The following is an 18,405-nucleotide window of genomic DNA, read 5'->3' on the forward strand; positions in this document are numbered from 1 at the left end:
CACCTAGTCGCTGTTTAGATTCACAAGTTACTGTTCGTTGTCACAGTTCCCCTTTGAGTTCTAGAGCAAAGACTACGATTTGAATACGATGCTTGAACTCGTTGTCTTGCGCAAGTTAAACACTTTTGATCCTATCTAAGGTACTCTCTCTACTCGCCTGCTTCATTCAATGGCCTATTATCTTTATACTATGCATGTTAACCAAGATGTAACAGCTGCTGTGATTATCGTGAACAAGACGTACTACATACTACAAACTACTGCCCATCTCAGCCTCAACTTGCCGAAAGCCGGCATATGACAAGTCTCCATCTCCTCCTTCCTACTGGACGCCAACAAGGCAGAATCTCAGCCGCAGCCACGGTTCCTTCTGCACAACGAACGCTAGCGGAGCCAAGCAGCTCTTCCACCTGTTCAAAAATAGCAACTGAAGAAGAGGGAGGGGATGCTTGTGCCTCCATCGTCATCATGTGAAAGAACCAGCCTCAATCATGCTCAAGAGGGAGTGACATGAAGAGGTATTAAAGTCCCATCTTGAAGGATGTCTAAGGCAAGGCCTGTTGAAAGTACCTTCCTGTAGGTAGCTACTAGAACTGCATGTAAGACGCAGCAGATTCCACAGCTTCGTGCTGCTGGAAGCTGGGAAGGTACGGAATGCCGCATTCCGGACACCGACACGTTAGGTCAGGGCAAGAGCAGTCGCAACACCACATTCAACTGTTCCTTCATTCCTTCATTTCATTTTCTCTCGTTTCTTCATCACCAACACCAACAAGCTCGAATCACTACGCACTGACTCACTCACCGTCGACGGCATGGAAATGGCAGAAAGGGAAAACTGTTCCTGGCTTGGCTTGCTTGGCCCGGGGCCGTGGCGCAGCGAAGCATGCCCCTAAGCCAAGAACCGCCAGGCGCCATCGCGTCCATTGGCTCTTTTGCAAATTGCCCCTACAAAAGTCGGCCGCCTCTAGATCGACGGGTGGCGCTTCAGCTCCAGGAGGATTCGAAAGCGCCCCCCAGGATTGGGAGCCATGCGACGCTGCTCCATCGGTCGAGCCATGAGCCAAGCCGCGGCCAACATGCTCCATCACCCCGACAGCAGCAGTCCAGCAGCCGAATTCCATCGAACGCTCTGTCAGGCTGCCCAACGTGCATCCTACAGATCTACGGCAGACATTAGTTGCGCCTGGCGGCCCGCCAACCCTCAAGGGCGAAGCATGGACGCAAAGCTACCGCGCTTCTGATGCCTCTGATGCCTGGCCCGATCCCACAACAAGGGGCCTGTGTCCATGTCTCGCCCATTGACGCTCTATTGTTCCTCTCGCAGCATATTGGATCAAATAGACTCTTGGGGCCGCCTTTCGTGTGTCACCCCGAGTGGACGGACACGCAGGACAGGGTTGCTGGCTGCTGGGTCGCCAAGCATGGCTTCCCAACCCCGAGTCGTCTTAGCCGCATGCAGTGGCAGGGATGAGGCGACGAACAGCGAGATGATGGTCGTTCAGCTCTTTCAGGCAGTCGCCGCAGCGTTCTAAATCTATGCTTAAATGCTTGAGCAGCCCCGATCCATTTCCGTGTCGGCTCGTGTCTGACCGCGACTTGAGCCTCCTTCACCAAGGCAGCTGATGACGGCGTGTTAGTCTGCTCTTTGCCTGCTCAGAGATACCCCCCTCGGTCATCACCACAACGTTGGGGCTCGTCTTTTCCTGTCTTACTTCAGTTGCATGCACAATGCGCTCCGTTCAGTACATCTCCCTGGCGGGCGCCTTTGCCGCCGCCACGGTTTCTGCAGGCGTTGTCACTGTCCCCTTTGAGAAGCGAAATCTCAGCCCTGATGTTACTCCATCACTGCTGCGTCGCGATGGCAGCGTGAGCCTTGACGCCATCAACAACCTCACTGGAGGCGGCTACTATGCCCAGTTCAGCGTTGGCACGCCGCCCCAGAAGCTGAGTTTCCTTCTCGACACCGGCAGCAGTGATACCTGGGTCAACTCAGTCACTGCGGACCTCTGCACAGACGAAATCACCCAGCAGGAGGTTGGAGAATACTGTTTCAAACAGTGTAGGTCGCATCTCCTCATCGTTTGCGTTGCTTGCAGTCCCACAGCTAACCCATTGTGCCATTGTAGTCAACCCAAGGAGGAGTAGTACTTATAAGTCGAGCACTGAAGTCTTCGACATCACCTACCTTGATGGCCGCAGGATACGGGGCAACTACTTCAAAGATACTGTTACTATCAACAACGCGAACATCACGGGCCAGCAGCTTGGCCTAGCCTTGCAGTCGGTCCGCGGCACAGGCATCCTCGGCTTGGGATTCCGGGACAACGAAGCCTCCGACACCAAGTATCCCACCGTCGTTGAGAACTTGGTATCCCAGAAGGTCATTCCATTCCCGGCATTCAGCCTCTACCTCAACGACCTGCAGACCAGCCAGGGCGTCCTTCTCTTTGGTGGTGTCGATACCGACAAGTTCCACGGCGGCATCGCTACTCTGCCCCTTCAGTCGCTGCCGCCATCCATTGCCACGACCCAGGATATTGTCATGTACGCCATCAATCTGGATGGCTTCTCGGCGTCCGATGTCGATACCCCCGACGTCAGCGCCAAAGCCGTTCTCGACTCGGGCTCAACAATCACTCTTCTCCCAGATGCTGTCGTACAGGAAATCTTTGACAAGTACGACGTCCTCAGCATCCAGGGACTTGCCGTTCCCTTTGTTGATTGCGCCAAAGCAAACACCAAAGATGCTTCCTTTAACTTTGAGTTCCGGGGCAAGACGATCAAGGTGCCCATTGACGAAATGGTTCTGAACAACCTCGCCGCGGCTTCAGACCAACTCATGTCGGATCCCACTTTGAGCAAGTACTTCGGCGATTGGAGCGGAGTGTGCACTTTCGGCATCAGCTCGACCAAGACCTTCGGCATCAATTCCGACGAGTTCGTCTTGCTGGGAGACACCTTCTTGCGGTCCGCTTATGTCGTCTACGACCTGCAGAACAAGCAGATTGGCATCGCCCAGGCGACCCTCAACTCGACCAGCAGCTCCATTGTCGAGTTCAAGGCGGGCGCCAAGACAATTCCCGGCCCTGCTTCCACGGGCGACGACTCCGACGACTCTGATGATTCGGATGATTCAAGTGATTCAGGTAATTCAGCCCACCCCGGCGACTCTGGAGATTCTGGCAATTCTGACACTCATCTAGATTCCGCCGGTGTTGCTATCCATCCCACTGTTTCTATTGCTCTGGCAGGCACCTTGTTTATGGCTGTTTCCATGATGATGAGTGCGCTATAGAGGGACATTTCTTCATGATGATGTTGGTTCAATTTATGAGGTGGCTAGCTGTATTTGACGAACTGGCGAGGCAATGTTTGCGTTGACAATTGACGGCGACTAATGAATATGAGACATAATGTTGAGTGACAAATTTACCTTAAGAAAACATGCTGCAGCGACGATGCGGCTTCTTTGTACTTTTGGGTTTACATGCATGGGAACACACACGAGGTCTATAAGTTTTCACATAGACGAACAAATCTTACTGGCACAAGCAAAAAGGAATAAACGAAGCATAACAAACTGCACTTTCATCCATTGACGTTGATTCTCGAGGTATCCTCAGATGTTAGACAGAGCCTTGATGTAAATGTGTTCTTTGTGTGTTGTATTAAGATCCCTCTCAAACGCCGCGATGCATACCGCAGAAAAAGACAATCCATCCAAACTCCAGAATCCCCCCCGTAACCGCAATGATATTCACACCTCCTTCGGCTCCTCGCCCCCATCCCCGTCATTGTCCTTGTCCTCCCCGTTCTGCTGACCGTCCTTCTTCTCGCCGCCAAATTCGCTAAAGAAGCGCTCCCTCGCCCGCTCGTTGACGGCATCGACATAGTCCTTGCGGTTGTTGACCGTCCTGCTCTCGCCTATCGCCTGCGCGTTGCCCATGTTGGCGCCCTCAGCGCCCAGCCCCACGCCCTGCCGATACACGTGCGTGACGATGCTCTCGGTGCGCCCCTCGGCATTCGCGCCCAGGCCGCTGCCAGACGTCCAGCCCATCTTGGCGAGCATGCCCGCGCCCTTTGACCGCGCCGGGGCTTTCTCTGGCGCTGATGAGGCTTTGCCCTGATCCTTCGGAGGTCCTGGGGCGGATTTATCTGCGACAACGGGGAGTGGCTTCTTTGGCTGGTTCCACTGCTCGCGGCGTTCCTTGGCCCTGTCGCGATATTGGGGTGCCGTGGCATGGGAGGCATCGTCGCCTGCTTCGGTTTGTGTCGGTAGGGGGATGCCTCTTTTGCTTAGCCTCTCGAGCGCGCTCTTGACCGACTGCTCATCTTGCAGCTTCTCCGCATGAAGCTGCGAGCTTCCATGACGACTTAGCTCATCAAGAGACTTGAACTTGCGCATGCAGAGAAGACATTGGAGCTTTTCTCGGTCCGCGTATGGAGTGATTGGCTTTTCGTCTTTGGCCTGCACGTCAGGCTTGGCTGCAGGCATCTTGTCGCCGTTTTGCTTCTCTGGAGGAGGAAGAGGCGGCGGTGCGGAAGAAGGTGCGGGAGGTGCTGGCTGTGCTGGTTGAGCTGGGGGTGATGCTGAGTTTGCTTGAGCGCCTGGGGCATACGCGGATGCCCCTTTAAAGGCAAATTTGATCGGGGCTTCTTTCGGGTCCTTGACTGGCAGCTGCTTAGCAGCCGTCGTGCCAGACTCATTCGTATGAATCTCTTCGTGCTTCTTCTGCCACAATGCCATGTGGCCAGCCATTGCAGGGACCGCCTTTTTGGCAGTAGCACCCAAGGGATCATCTGCCTTTCTCTTCTTGGGTTTCTTGTTGTTACCGCCCTGGTCGCCTCCCTTTTGCTCTCCGGCTGCGCTGGCACTTCCTGGAGGCTCAGATGCCAAAATCTTCTGGCTTGGATAGGCTCGCAAATCGCGGTATCGGACGCGGAGAGTCGGATTAAATAGTGGGCTGAAGGAGAACCTCTCCATCTCGGGCGTGATCTCGCGCTCCTCCGGTACAAAGACCCCCAGGTGGATGTGAGACACGATAACGGGAGCGGCGGCAACGCTGAAAGATGGCAGCAGCTTGATTTTGGCCATGGCATCCACGGCATCCTGCAGAGTCCAAAACTCAGCAAAGCCGTATTTGACCGACTCATCCGTGACGGAATCGCGCATCAGAAATACGCGATGGAGAGACCCCGGACGTGCGCCAGTCCGGGCAGCTCGATCGGCTGGGGCGGTCGACTGAAGCTTCGAGCCTGGCGCCAGCTTCTGGCTGGCTGGATCCGGCTTCGCAAGCTCCAAGCGCTTCATATCCGCAGCAAACATTTCCTCGGTGACGTAGGCCATGAGAGGATACACTACCAAGATCTGGGTAGGCGCATCGGCGGCGTCAGCAGCGGGATTCAAGCTGACTCGCATCGCAGAGGCTACAAGTAAGAGTTAGTTTATCAGCCGTGGAGAGGTAGGGTAAAGGAATGCCTTGAGCGTACATAAAGGCGACGAGCCACAGCGTTTGCACTTTGTGCGAGAAGAGTAATTTTCAAAGCCGCACTGCGCGTTCGTCAGTTGTCATCCCTCCTCCCTCAGGTGGTATCAAGGAGGACTTACAGGCAGGCATACCCATTGGCCGCCGGCGCGCGTATCTCCATCCGCTCTGCGATGGGCAAAGTGAATGTAGGCACTGCACTTGCCATCTGGGACCTCGTCAGTCGTGTGAGGCAGTGTGAAGAGGACCTTTGGGAAATGTTCGTTGACGAAAGCAGTTGCATGATCAACGTCCTCGAACTGAATGAACGCTCGGCGTTTGCCTTTGCCAAGTGTCAGTAGGAAGCTGATGCGTACAGGGCAATGCCATCTCAGAGAACACAGACCTTTGGCGTACGTCAACCGGACATCGACGACAGAGTAGTCGTCGGATATGCAATCGCGGATAATGCTCTCCCGCAGCTGAATGTATAGCTCACGTCAGAAACACAGTCCTCCCCTATACGTTCTTTTCTCTCAATCCACCACTTCCGGCAATACGGACCTCGACTCCGTCTACCCTGACGGGCAGTCCTTCGAATATCACAGTATCACTAGGCAGCCCAGCGTCTCCTAATCGGCCGCCGCCCTCTCGCGGGGGGCTTCGGGAACGACTCCTGCTGTAATAATCCGGGGGCGGTGATCGCGACGGGTATCTCCTATCGCGATACGAGGAGGAGGACGCATAGTCGTTGTCTCTGGCCTGGTGTTCATGGCGTCCACGGTGATAGTCATCGTTATACATTCTGCCTTGGTTGTCACGACTCCAGTCCCGAGGGCTCAGATTCGGCCGCGGGCGCGCGTCATGAGCATCTCGGTAGTCCGGCGCTCGATCGGCGCCAAAGGGGGGAGACGGGCGAGGCGGCCGGGGGCGATGGTGACTGTCGCGCCGGTCCCACGCGTTGGCGTACATGCCGTCGTCCCTGGAAGGAGACTGTGAATAGCCTCGTTGTCCCGTGGGCAAGTTAGCCGTCAAGCTCACTTCAGCAGCTCAAAAAGGTCCTGGAGCTGGAGCGGAGAGAACTGGGCCTCTCTCAGTCTCCCATGCATGCGCGGGCCGTGTCTTTACCCTGCCGCGATTGTTGGTAGTCGTCGTGGTGGAAGTCTCTCGGTCGGTGGCGGATGGAGTCACGACCTCGGCCCCGGTCTGGGGATCGTGCGTGATGGTCGTCGCGCATAACGACAGACGCCAGTCAGGCGCGATCTGTAGAGTCTATTGAGAGAGAGGAAAGACGAGGAAAAGAGGGTTGGCGATGGCTTCGTCAACATGCAAGGCGAGGACAAAGAAATTGGTGGGATGCTGCAACATTTAAAGAGAAGCTCCACCACCAATGAATGAATTCCTGGCAGAGAATAAAGTTAGCAGCTGGAAGAAGCTGGTGGCTGACTCAGCCAGCTGTGATGAGGGGGCTTATACGGATACGGATGTACACAGAACCCGGCGCAAAAGGCTGCCGCGGAACAAGTACCTCTTTGACGCCGCTCCAGATCATTGTAGACAACGAGATGATTGATCCTCCTCCTCTTCTTCATGTCATATACTTTCGATAAAGCCCAGTATTGTTCAGTTTTCCTTCTTCTTGACTGATAGTTTCTTCATATATTCAGTCAATATTTATTATCATCCATCTGATCTTGTAACAGCCAATCTTCGTCTGAATAATTGCATCATCTCTTCATTGGGCATCTCACTCCCCATCTACAGCTCTCCAAAGCAAACAGCCATGACAGACACACAAGATGACGATACAAACGCCATCTGGCACCTCTCCGAACAAGGCTGCTACGCCGCCCTCACACACGACCATCTCGACATCCAACAAGCCATAGACCGAGTCCGCAGCCCCGCAGCCGGCGCCATTGTCTTGTTTGCAGGTCTGAGTTCCCCCCTCCCCCAACTTGCAACTCCTCAGATGATATCCCATCATCATCTTCTCTAAATCGAAACTGAGCTAACAAAATGGCACAGGAACAACAAGAGACAACTTCGCCGGAAAGCCCGTCAAGGAACTCCAATATACGTCCTACAACAAGCTCGCCCTCCGCACCATGCTCTCCATCTGCAAGGACGTCCAAGCCAAGCACGGCCTCAAGGGCATCTCCATGATCCACCGCCTCGGCACGGTGCCCATCGGCGAGGAGAGCATCCTCATCGCCGTCTCGGCGCCGCACAGGCAGGCCGCGTGGAGGGCCGGCGAGGAGGCCCTCGAGGCGTGCAAGTCGCGCGTCGAGGTGTGGAAGAGGGAGGAGTTTGAGGGCGAGGAGGGCGTCTGGAGGGCGAATCGGGATGGGGCCGTCGGGCAAAAGGTGCATTCATGAGAGTTTTGATGATGATTTTGCTGTCAATGCTGCTGCTGTCATCTAAATCAAAAACAGGCCAAGTTATGATTCCATTCCGCCATCTTTGTTAAAACAACCCCCAGAAACACCCCCCCTTTCCCGCAAACCAAGTAAAACCGCGCACGAAAAGTTGGTATCTCGATTCTGTCTCTCTCACTGCTCGTATAACGGCAAGGGTTCTGTGAGAAACTCAAACGGACACCGAGGCGGACAGTCGGAATCGCGCTCCCACAGCATGACTATAGTTCTCCAAATCAGTATGCCGAATATGGTACAAGGTGAAGATGAAGAGAAAAGACTGACCAATATGTGAGCTGTAAATCTCCGCAAACGTCTGACTCGTCCCCAGCCCCGACGGCGCCATGCACTCCGTCAGCGCCGAAGGATAAACAACGATGCCATACTCAAAGTGCAAGATCTTCCAGAACTCGACCGGCAATCTAAGTACTCCCAAGTCAGCAAATCTCTCTCTTTCTCATCATCTCCAAAAGCGGTTGACACATACTTGAACTGCCCCGACTTGATGCATCCATGCACAAACACGCACACCGTCTCCAGCAGCACCAGGCCCCTCCGGACCGCATCCCCGAGCTGCTCCTCGTCCCAGCCGTGGACCCTGCGCAGCCGCTCCTCCGAGCACCGCGTCGCAATCGCCCATCCCTTTTCCATCTTCTTGATCGTCATGTCGTCTGCGTCGCACATGATAATGATGATGGTGGTGCTTTCTAGTTTTTTCCTTTTTTTTTTCTCTCTCGCTTTTCCGTTTCGCAGAGAGCGAATGTGTGTACAGAACTGGTGTGCCGATGTTAGGTAGGTAGGATATATGAAGATGAGGGATCTGTGTTCTGCTGCTGCAACGGCCTTTCTAGATTATGTTTCTAAAGGGAGAAAAGATGTTGAGGCGCACAAAGAGTCAACTCAAGGAATTGAAGAAGGACAAAAGGGTTCTGTAAAGGAAAATTTGATGTTTGTCTGTAGGTTACCTGGTAGGTTCTGTTCTGCGTTTTATACAGGATCGTCAGTTTAGAGGTGCACCAGCGAACCATCAAGGTGCGTGGAAGGGTACAGTCAAGTCCGTTTGGCACCGCGCCGAAACTCTTTCCGCATGCCATCAAGGTTCTGGAGGCAGCTTAGAAATAGAGCACATCATCTTTTCAGAAGGGATAGTTTTGCCTTGGTTTGTTCAGGAACTGGGGGGGAATTCTGTGGCTTTGTTTTGGCTTCATGGGTTTCTTTGATGCCCGTATAAGTGAACGTGTACATTGGGGAGCATTGTCCATTCTCTGTCAAGACAGGTACCAAACTTATCTTGCCTTGCACACAATCAAGCCATAGGTAGGTACGCAAACACATCAGCCGTCAAACTACCCAAATCAACATCACCTTATCGAATGAAAATAGCCTCATCATCTACATAGCCACTCGAACCGCAGATCCCCAGATTACTAGTCATCAACCAAATCTGTTTGCCCGCCAACAGCCTAGAGCGGCTTCGTGCACCTACGTACTTAGTACCTGCTTACCTCTGTCTCCGCCCCAGATATGATCTGACTGGTCCATGCTCTGATTCACTTGTTTATCGTGGAGGACCAGGTGATATGCATGAAAATTGTTGCTTGACGCTGCTAAAGTCAGGATATAACGAAAATATGTGCATGCTGCTATATACGTGGTATCTCGGGGCCCTTACAGCCATTTCGTAAACTTGAACAAATATACATCAAATCGTGATCCTCCTCCACCCTCACCGTCATCATCATTACAGTCTCTACAAGTACACGCACTCACTCACTCACACGCATAACATGCCCCTCTCTAGAGGGCATAGTTTTCTGCGTGCAAAAAGATCTCCTCCAGCTCGTCGTCGCCCCAAATCTCCGCCTGCAGCTTCGCCACCGTGTTGGCCACGCCCACTCTCATGCTCGGGGGGCCGCAGACGAACACGGCTGTCCTTCGGCCCAGGATGCCTCTGCCCTCGGGCCCGCCCGTGGCCCATTCCTTGAGCATGTGTCCAAGATGGGGCCGGCCGTACGTGACCGTCCAACCGTCTTCGATCTGGTGCGGCACGGGGAACGCAGATCGCATCAGGTTCTTCTGGAACTCGGTGGGAGTCTGGGGGAATCCAAAGTCGAATCCTGCCTGCTGCTGCTGGCCAAAGCCGCTAGTTGCCGTTGCTCCAGCAGGAACGCCAGAGTTGTACAGATGGGCAAGTTCGGGAACCATGATGGGGACAGGCTCTTGCTCCTGTGGTGACACATCTGCCTCCTTCTTATCCTCGGGATAGCCATTCTCGTTGAGATTGCCCAAGCCATCGTCCGACGTGGTTGCCGTCATCGTCGACTCGCGAGATGGGAAACGAGGCGGAGGTGGTGGGTATTGGTGAGGTTGCAAGTACTTTTGTTGTGGAAGGGCTGTGATGCGGTCCTCGTTCTCGGCGCGAAGCTCGCGCTCTCGGTCCGGGTCACCCTGCGCCTCGGCATGGATGAGGGCCGAGTTGCGCTTCGAGGCAATGCCTGCCACGAAGCCATCCAGTTTATCGTGAAACTTGTGACTCAGGGCTCGCGCGCTGTTCCCGTTGATGGGGGCCGTCATCTGCTGCCCTGGCCGGTTCCGCACCGCTGAAGTCACAAAGAACCTGCAGCGGACGCTCTCTGGAGGTGCTGATTCGCGACAGATGCGCAGCTCTTCTTTGAACCAATCCATGTCCTCAATCTTCTTCATTGCCCAAACGACGACGACCTTTCTGGTGATGGCCTTTCCATCACGCATTCGCTTGACCAGGTTGAGGAGCTGAGATATCAGTGACGTGATGCCACTTCCGCCGGCAATGAGGATGCACGTGTCGAAGGCGGCCAGATCGCGCCTCATGCCGCCGTATGGCCCATCCAGAAAGGCGCGGTATGTGTGGAACGGGCCCTTCTCAATGGCAGTGTCCAGGACCTTGCGCGTAAAGCCGCCGTAGGCCTTGAAAAGGAGAATGCAATCCCGATAGTTCTCTCCGTATTCGGATGGAAAGTCTTCGCTGCATAGAGATGAAATGGTGAACGGGTGGTTATCGAATAATGAGATGCCAGGAATTCGGAGATAGACGTATTGGCCAGGCTTCCATCGCATCTGCGTGGGAATGGTGACTTTGATGGCATTCTCAGCCATTAAGGTGATGGCCGCCTCGTCGCCAACCATAAAAGATAGTCGCCCAGGCCATGCCCAGTTCAGCTTAAAAACTCGCAGAATATTGCAGACTACCCAGATGGCCACGGTGACGTAGAGGTAGTCCCAGGTAAGGAGTTTGTTGTTCGTGTGCCAGAACAGCATGCCAACGTAGATGATACCGACCGGGACGTGGAAGATGACGAACAGCTCGTAGGCAACCCTTCGGATCCACGGCAGCGAGGCCACACAAAGCCAGATCAACGGAACAATGCAAGCGATTCCCGTGCCGTAGATTATGCCCCTTGAGGAGGGAAAAGTCGAGGCCCATACCGACATGCCATTATCATCCCAGACGGGTTGTACGTAAAAGGGGATCATGTGAACCAGCGATAGGAATAGACAAAGGTAGCTGAGCCATCGGTGGAAGACATTCAGTCGCTCCGGCCCAATGCCGAGCAGCATGGTCAGGATATTCGTCTTCATGCTCGTCGCGACAATCCAGGGCGTCAACGCCACAGAGAGCATGCCGGCCCGGATCGCGACGGGAGGCGCTCCAAAGCGAATGCTCTCCCAGTAGAGCGGTTGTTGGAGGAAGGTATATATGGTGACAAAGGCAAGGGCCACAAAAGTCGTGGCCAGAACCGCAAGTGAGGAGAAGGTAAATCGATGCTTGCCAATGACAATATCGGGAACAGATCGATAGAAGAGCCATCGAAACAGGGCTAATGTGTCGTTGACGAAGCCGATGGACGAGAAGTGTGCTTTCGGACGGAACTTTTCGCCCATGGGATCGCCGTCGGGGAAGAACTCCTGGGCCGTCCCGGTGCGAATGGCCGCCTGGACGAAGTTGGCGTCGACATTGTACGTGTCCCGATAGTGCGTCTCGACTTGTTGTTTGTAGATGGCTTGCCGAATCTTGTCCTGCCAGAAATGCCAGATGCGAACCAAGATGACACAGCCCGAGAGTGCTGCTGCGAAATAGGTCCAACCGAGAGCGTATTTGCCGGCCTTGGACCACGGGTCAACTGTATTCGCCTGGACAAGGCCCGGCGGGCTTGTAGGAGTCAAGGGAATCAGCAACCGCTTGACGACGTCGGAAACGCTTCGCGTGGCTTGGGTGGTGAGCTCCTCCTGCATACTGGGCGCCATGATGACCAGTCGAAATCGAGTGCAGCTGCTTCAGCCGCGCCTGAGCAAACGGTGTGGACGAGGCACGAAGCACAACGAGCGAGAGTACGGGGTACGGGCGTGGTACTGCGTAGCACCCCCAAAACTTGCGTACTGTAGGACGTAGGTAATGGAATAAGCCTGCGGTTTCAACCTGGGCCAAGGATAGCGAATGGATGCTTCTATCGCATTGCAGCCAAAGCGCTTACAGCCCGCCGATCAGGAGGACCTGCTGCTATGAAGTGAGTGCCAATGAAGCAGCAGCGCGCTCCGGGATCATAACGAGCAGTACCAGACTTCTCGATAGAATCACGGCCACTGATAATAAACGAAGGAGCCGGGCAGTGGGATGGCGAAGCTTGATCAACGACTGATGAGCGGTGGGGGGGCGAAATGCGGCGGCCCGTGAGGATATAAAGCACAGACAGACATGACCCTGTGCAAGCATGTACAGCTTCGTTTGACTCCCTGCAGTCGGTACGGAGCGAGTGACACAGGGATGTTTAAGCCGGTGGATCACACCCACGATGGACCAGGGACGGCTGCGAGAGCCTGGGTGACAAGCGCGGGATACCCGTACACTGTCGATACGAACGACCATCGGGCGTTGGCGACATGCCAAAGTGCCATGCGGGCGGGGCGTTGGAATCGTGGTCGCGACGATTCTTTGACCTGATCCAGAACAGCCGTCCGGCCAACGTCGACAAAGACGGGATCGGGTTCGTGTGAATCCAACGGTTGATGGGGAGCACCAGGAACCCCAGCGGCTGGCCAGGTCGCGAGATTGGCCGCTTGAGAGCCGGGGGTTGCACATCCGGGGAATTGCGCACGCCGAGGGACGAATTGGCGCGGCGCTGTGTGACAGGCGACGTGATGAACCGGCGGCATGCAGGTCAACTTGCCGCAATCCAGCCTTGGCGTGCCTCCAACCAGGGAATGGCGATAGTATCTCGAGATTGCTAGCGGGCGGGGCGGGCTGCTTTCTCGCTCGGCAGACGGTTGATGGACGAGAGAGCAAGGGTTTTTTCCCTCTTTTGCCTGCATGAGCTTGAGCAGCGGCGGAAGCTAGCGAGAGACTCGATTCATGTCCCTCGTCCATCGGCATGCAGAACAATTCAAGGCAAGCAGCCGGTGATCCGGTCAGTGGCCGGTACTCGTAGCCAGAAGCCGGTTGGTGGTCTCCAGCGGTCTCCAGCTTTTGCTGACATGGGCTCCATAGGTGGCAGCAACGGCGTCGTCCAGGTGAAGTAGTAATAGATCCCGAGAAACCAGAAGCGACATCTCCGCTGCTGGTCAGAACGCCAGAGCGATCCCCGCCGCATGGACGACGTTCCACGGCTGCAAACACCTTGAGGGTCGGTCGTGAGCTCTAGTGCAGACTCTGCAGATGGTGGCAAGCTCTGGTTTCTGCATTGGGCCACTCAAGAGCTGCAGCAGCTCCCGATCGAGGGCCGTCCGGGCAAGTGAGAATCGGCGGTTGGGGGCTGTTGGTGACGAATCTAGTCCATCTAGTGCACCTTATGCGCTCTGCACTGTGATTCGACGGGCGGCACTGGGGGCTTTGAGTGCCTTGGACGTGGGCGGCAAAAGAAGGCGTGTGATTCGCGGGTTGGCTCGACGGTTGGAGCAAATGAGGGACGGGGGAAGAGCTCGCCAAGGTGCTGATACTAATCTCACGACGAGGAGCACTGAATAAGGCAATCATTGAGGGATCAGCTCTGATGGTTGTCGATGGTGGCGTCTGGTCGCTTCTGCTGCTGCTTCCCCTTGCTTGCGGCTTGTGGCCCGGAATTCGGGCCAGCTTTTGGCGAATGCTTCCCCTGGCAGCCTTGTCCACACGGCTATGCTCCGTACATGGCAAAATCATCAGAATCATCAGATCCGGTCTCCTTGCATCTGCAATCCGTAGAGACTCCGCCAACTAGCCATGGCGGCGTTGCAGGCATGACGCTTGTGGTGATAATCGGTCGCCAGACTATGAGTCCGAATGGCCTTTACCAGGACTGCTCTGCCGATTGAAGATGATTCGTATCTGGAGAGACGCGTCAATCTGATAATCATCAGACCACTAACTCCATACAGCATGAAGTAATCGGCAACGACGGCATCGATTCCTGTCCCTGTCTTTTTCATCTCTCACGTTTTCGAGGCCTCCCCTTGGTAACAGATGGAATCTCGTCACTCAGCCTTGCGACCCGCCCACGCTCCATTGGCCGTACATTAGTACAACTTCTCCACCCGCAAGGCTGAGGAGTCAAGTTTTCTTTCCCAACTCTTGTTTGAGCACGGCGGCACAAAGAAGCACCCCCGATAACGTTCGATGAATCTGATGCACTTGGCTCAACCTGCACCCCATTGTTCTACTTTTGCAGTCTCTCTTTAATAATACTCACCATTCGACGCCGAATACTCCCGACAAATCGCCATAATGGCAGCTGAAGCGGGCCTGTCTCGCTCTACCTTTGCCAAGCTCTCTCCTCATCCGTATCTCCTCGCAAACCTCGAACCCTCCAGCGACTCTGCCGCACCGACGCGAAGCAATGGCCGAGCCCCATTCGAAGTTCGGAAGCCGACGGTGAACCTGTCGAGTCTATCACATGCCCACGGAAGCGCTCTGGTGCGAACAGGAGACACCACCGTCATCTGCGGCATCCGGGGCGAAACAATCCTGACAGAGCACATCCCCAACTACCGCGCATCCAACACACAGACAGAGCTATCCGACTATGACCTCTTGGTTCCGAACATTGAACTGGCCACCGGATCTGCGCCACAATTCTTGCCCGGCGGTCCGCCCACAACGCTCGCCCAAACACTGAGCACCAGGATCTACTCTCTTCTACACAGCTCCAAGCTGCTGCGCGCCGAGGACCTGCGGATATGGCATAAACGACCGGCCGAAGCTCCGATCCCAGGTGACGAAGAGGAGGGTAATACGGAGGGGACCGAAGGGGAGGAGTACGTGGCAGCCTACTGGGTGCTCTACATCGACATCTTCTTCATCTCCTTTGACGGCAACCCGTTTGATGCGGCTTGGGCTGCTACCGTGGCCGCTCTGCGCGACACCAAGCTGCCTCGGGCTCGCTACGACCCCGACCGAGAGATGATCTTGTGCTCTAGGAAAGACCCCAGGCCTCTCACGGTGGGAAGCATACCGATCGCCTGCACGGCGGTCATCTTCACAGGCAAGGAGACGAAGGACCAGGCTCCGGATGGCAAGTTCTGGCTGCTGGCTGACCCAGATACCCTCGAGGAGTCATTATGCAACGAGACGGTCACGATTGTGGTGGACTGCGCAAGCGGTTCAAGGAGAATACTGTCCATCTCGAAGCACGGAGGCACGGCCATGACGGCGAAGCTACTCGGGTCCAAGGACTTTCTCGACTGGGCGAGTAAGCGGTGGGAGGATTTTGCATCAGCAATTACTGGCAATCGGCTTTGAATCTAGTTGTATCATAATACCACGATTGTTTCAAGTTTAGGAGACATGATCATGGCATCAAGTCCAAAAAACCTCATGGATCAAAGCAGGCATGTGTCAACCATTCGAACCACCCTTTCAGACTTTATTCTAGGGCAGTAGATACCGGCAGACGACTCTCTCTACCGCTCAAGTCGAAGAAACCCGCGATGCCACATACATAAAGTACACAAGACATAACGTGAGAAATTCGACAAGCGGTTACTATGTTAAAGAGAGAAGGGGAAAAAAGAGAGGAGAAAAAAAAGCTCGGAAAATTGAGAAGCTCACACAATTTAGAGCACGCACAGGCCACCCGACTTAGCTAATCCACCTCCCCACCTCGCTTGAGCCTTGCCAACAGCCTTCAAGCCCTCTAAAAAAACAAACCTGCTATTTTTTCTTCATCTCGTCTCGTCTCTCTCTCTCTCTCCTCTTCTCTTCTCCCTCCCATCATCTCCCCTCAAGCAGAACCAATGGAATCCCTCTCAGACACAAAGTGGGATGTAGTGATCAGCGGCACGGGGCTCCAGCAATCCCTTCTCGCCCTGTAAGCTTCGGATTCCATTCGGCCTGGCCTGGCCCGCCCTTCTGCCTGTGCCTTCTTGTTTCTTCAATCTGCCTGCAAAAAAAAAAAAGACTGACTGACCAGCCCTCGGTGTGTCGTGAAAAAAGTGCCCTGTCGCGATCTGGCAAGAACATCCTCCACGTCGATTCCAACGAGTACTATGGCGAGGCTGAGGCTGTCCTGAGCCTGCAAGAGGTTGACGAGTGGGCGGCGAGGCGGCAATCCGGCGACGGGGATGGCGTTTTTGCAGCCGCAAAGGTGACTCGCTCCGACGACGCCGAAAGCTTGTCGTCGTCGAGAGGATACAGCCTCGCCCTGGCTCCTCAGCTGATCCACACGCGCTCGGAGCTGCTCTCCAAGCTGGTGTCGTCCAAAGCCTTCCGGCAGCTCGAGTTCCTCGCCGTCGGCTCGTTCTACATCTTCCAGCCCTCCTCATCCACAGACCCGGGTTCAGCCCCCAGCCTCCACCGCATACCGTCCACCCGGGAAGACGTCTTTGCCAACACGACGATTTCCGTCAAGGCGAAGCGGGGGCTCATGAAGTTCCTCAAGTTCGTGCTGGACTACACTTCGGAGCCGCAGACGGACGTGTGGAAGCCGCACGCAGGCGACTCGCTGGCGAGTTTCCTTGCGGCCGAGTTCAAGCTCGACGCCGACTTGCAGGCATACATCATCACCCTGACCCTCAGTCTCGACGGCAAGATCACAACGGAAGCTGGCCTGGCCGCCATCCACCGCCATGTCACGTCCATGGGCGTCTTTGGCCCCGGGTTCGCGGCGGTGTACCCCAAATGGGGCGGCCTCTCTGAGATTGCCCAAGTGGGCTGCCGCGCCGGTGCCGTCGGCGGCGCTGTCTACATGCTCGGCGTTGGCGTCAAGGACGTCCAGAAAGCCTCCTCCGCGGCCGAAATGCCCGAGGCCCTGGACATTGTCCTGTCCAACGACATGCCCATCAAGTCAAAGACCCTGGTCAAAGGGCTGGGCCAGCCGGCGCGCGAAAGCCGCCGTCTGAGCAGGCTCACGGCCATTGTCAACTCAGACCTGCCCTCGCTCTTTGAGGCCGTGTCCGAGGGTCCGACACCAGCCGTTGCCGTGGTCGCGATTCCCGCTGGGACGCGCTTTGGCGAGGATGGCGCATTGACAGAGTATCCCATCTACGCCATGGCTCATTCGAGTGACACAGGCGAATGCCCCCGTGGACAATGTAAGTTTCATCTGATTTCTATTTTTTCCCCCACTCCTTCCTGTCATTATTCTGTGTTATGATGATAAAACGAAAAACGAATACTTATCTACATTGGCTGAATCCCATTGACGATAACTTCCTCTGACAACCTGATAACACACACACATTTTCATTGGCACTTGTTATTCTCTTGCACACTTTTTACAGGCGATAGTTTGCTAACGCTTGTTTCCTGGTCACAGGCGTACTATACCTAAGCACTCTCGCAAGCCCAAATGCTCAAGCCCATCTTGAACAGGCGCTCTCGTCTCTGCTGGCATCGCTGGCAGTGCAAGGCCAGGCTTCTTCTCCCAAGCCGCTCTACCAACTGTATTATGAACAATCCGGCTATGATACCCCATCTGTAGACATTGATGAGCAGTCTGCCGTGTTTTCTCTGCTACCTCTGGACCTTGCCTTCAACGACTCTGTACTAGATCCCGTGCGGAAAGCTTGGGAACTGGTCATGCCCGATGTGACGGATGAGGAGGCTGCAGAGTACATGGTATTCACAGACCGGGAAGGCGCCGATGCAGAAGATGAGTTTGATAATTGAATAGATAAAGAACGCATCAACTGAACGATTATATGTCCCTGAACGGCCCTATGCTCTGTGATGGCTATCTGAGTGACTGGCTGCTTCTAGATCCTCCTTGAAACCCTGCTTGAGACCATACCAATCCACCGTGAAAATGTTCGCGTCTCGAACCGTGAAAGTAAATTGCAGTAGACGTCCGCATCTTTATCCGTATCCCCTTTTCGTCCACAAATCTTTGGTGAAAATCCTTCCGACCACCAAAGCCGCATCATTAGAAAGATGAAAACAAAGAAATAACTGAGATATCAGGAAAATCAAGTCCAGCCTCGGCTGTTTGGAATAAGCTGCCGGTTTTTCAATGATCCATTCCCATGCCAAGATAGATGCCAGTTGTCCCAAACGCCGTGTGCCAAATGAAAGGCATCCC

The 18,405-nt window shown here is 54.8% G+C and overlaps 7 protein-coding genes across 7 annotated transcripts; 4 read left to right on the plus strand and 3 right to left on the minus strand.

The window, feature by feature from the left end:
• Positions 1 to 1,731: 1,731 nt before the first annotated feature.
• BBK36DRAFT_1114366 (acid protease) lies at positions 1,732 to 3,298 on the plus strand (the record flags this gene model as incomplete). Its single annotated transcript, XM_024890021.1, has 3 exons — positions 1,732 to 2,062; positions 2,130 to 3,140; positions 3,207 to 3,298. 3 exons carry the CDS (start codon positions 1,732 to 1,734, stop codon positions 3,296 to 3,298), a joined length of 1,434 nt encoding a protein of 477 aa, XP_024751226.1.
• A 462-nt stretch (positions 3,299 to 3,760) lies between these two features.
• Positions 3,761 to 6,272, minus strand: BBK36DRAFT_49751 (hypothetical protein; the record flags this gene model as incomplete). The annotated part of the gene is made up of 5 exons (XM_024898161.1): positions 3,761 to 5,430; positions 5,494 to 5,554; positions 5,612 to 5,811; positions 5,875 to 5,950; positions 6,033 to 6,272. The coding sequence occupies 5 exons, from the start codon at positions 6,270 to 6,272 to the stop codon at positions 3,761 to 3,763; spliced, it is 2,247 nt and encodes a 748-aa protein (XP_024751227.1).
• A 979-nt stretch (positions 6,273 to 7,251) lies between these two features.
• BBK36DRAFT_1167207 (Molybdopterin biosynthesis MoaE) lies at positions 7,252 to 7,846 on the plus strand (the record flags this gene model as incomplete). Its single annotated transcript, XM_024895019.1, has 2 exons — positions 7,252 to 7,402; positions 7,497 to 7,846. 2 exons carry the CDS (start codon positions 7,252 to 7,254, stop codon positions 7,844 to 7,846), a joined length of 501 nt encoding a protein of 166 aa, XP_024751228.1.
• A 174-nt stretch (positions 7,847 to 8,020) lies between these two features.
• BBK36DRAFT_1114565 (hypothetical protein) lies at positions 8,021 to 8,551 on the minus strand (the record flags this gene model as incomplete). The annotated part of the gene is made up of 3 exons (XM_024890045.1): positions 8,021 to 8,106; positions 8,171 to 8,307; positions 8,388 to 8,551. 3 exons carry the CDS (start codon positions 8,549 to 8,551, stop codon positions 8,021 to 8,023), a joined length of 387 nt encoding a protein of 128 aa, XP_024751229.1.
• A 1,131-nt stretch (positions 8,552 to 9,682) lies between these two features.
• Positions 9,683 to 12,169, minus strand: BBK36DRAFT_1194226 (hypothetical protein; the record flags this gene model as incomplete). Its single annotated transcript, XM_024896844.1, has 1 exon — positions 9,683 to 12,169. One exon carries the CDS (start codon positions 12,167 to 12,169, stop codon positions 9,683 to 9,685), a length of 2,487 nt encoding a protein of 828 aa, XP_024751230.1.
• A 2,446-nt stretch (positions 12,170 to 14,615) lies between these two features.
• On the plus strand, positions 14,616 to 15,667 carry BBK36DRAFT_1194228 (ribosomal protein S5 domain 2-like protein; the record flags this gene model as incomplete). The annotated part of the gene is made up of 1 exon (XM_024896845.1): positions 14,616 to 15,667. The coding sequence occupies one exon, from the start codon at positions 14,616 to 14,618 to the stop codon at positions 15,627 to 15,629; it is 1,014 nt and encodes a 337-aa protein (XP_024751231.1). The 3' UTR covers positions 15,630 to 15,667.
• A 456-nt stretch (positions 15,668 to 16,123) lies between these two features.
• BBK36DRAFT_1114484 (hypothetical protein) lies at positions 16,124 to 17,996 on the plus strand (the record flags this gene model as incomplete). Its single annotated transcript, XM_024890033.1, has 3 exons — positions 16,124 to 16,197; positions 16,323 to 17,419; positions 17,644 to 17,996. The coding sequence occupies 3 exons, from the start codon at positions 16,124 to 16,126 to the stop codon at positions 17,994 to 17,996; spliced, it is 1,524 nt and encodes a 507-aa protein (XP_024751232.1).
• Between the last annotated feature and the right edge of the window lie 409 nt (positions 17,997 to 18,405).

The sequence above is a fragment of the Trichoderma citrinoviride genome, assembly GCF_003025115.1.
Source record: "Trichoderma citrinoviride strain TUCIM 6016 unplaced genomic scaffold BBK36scaffold_4, whole genome shotgun sequence".
Classification (NCBI taxonomy): Eukaryota; Fungi; Ascomycota; class Sordariomycetes; order Hypocreales; family Hypocreaceae; genus Trichoderma; species Trichoderma citrinoviride.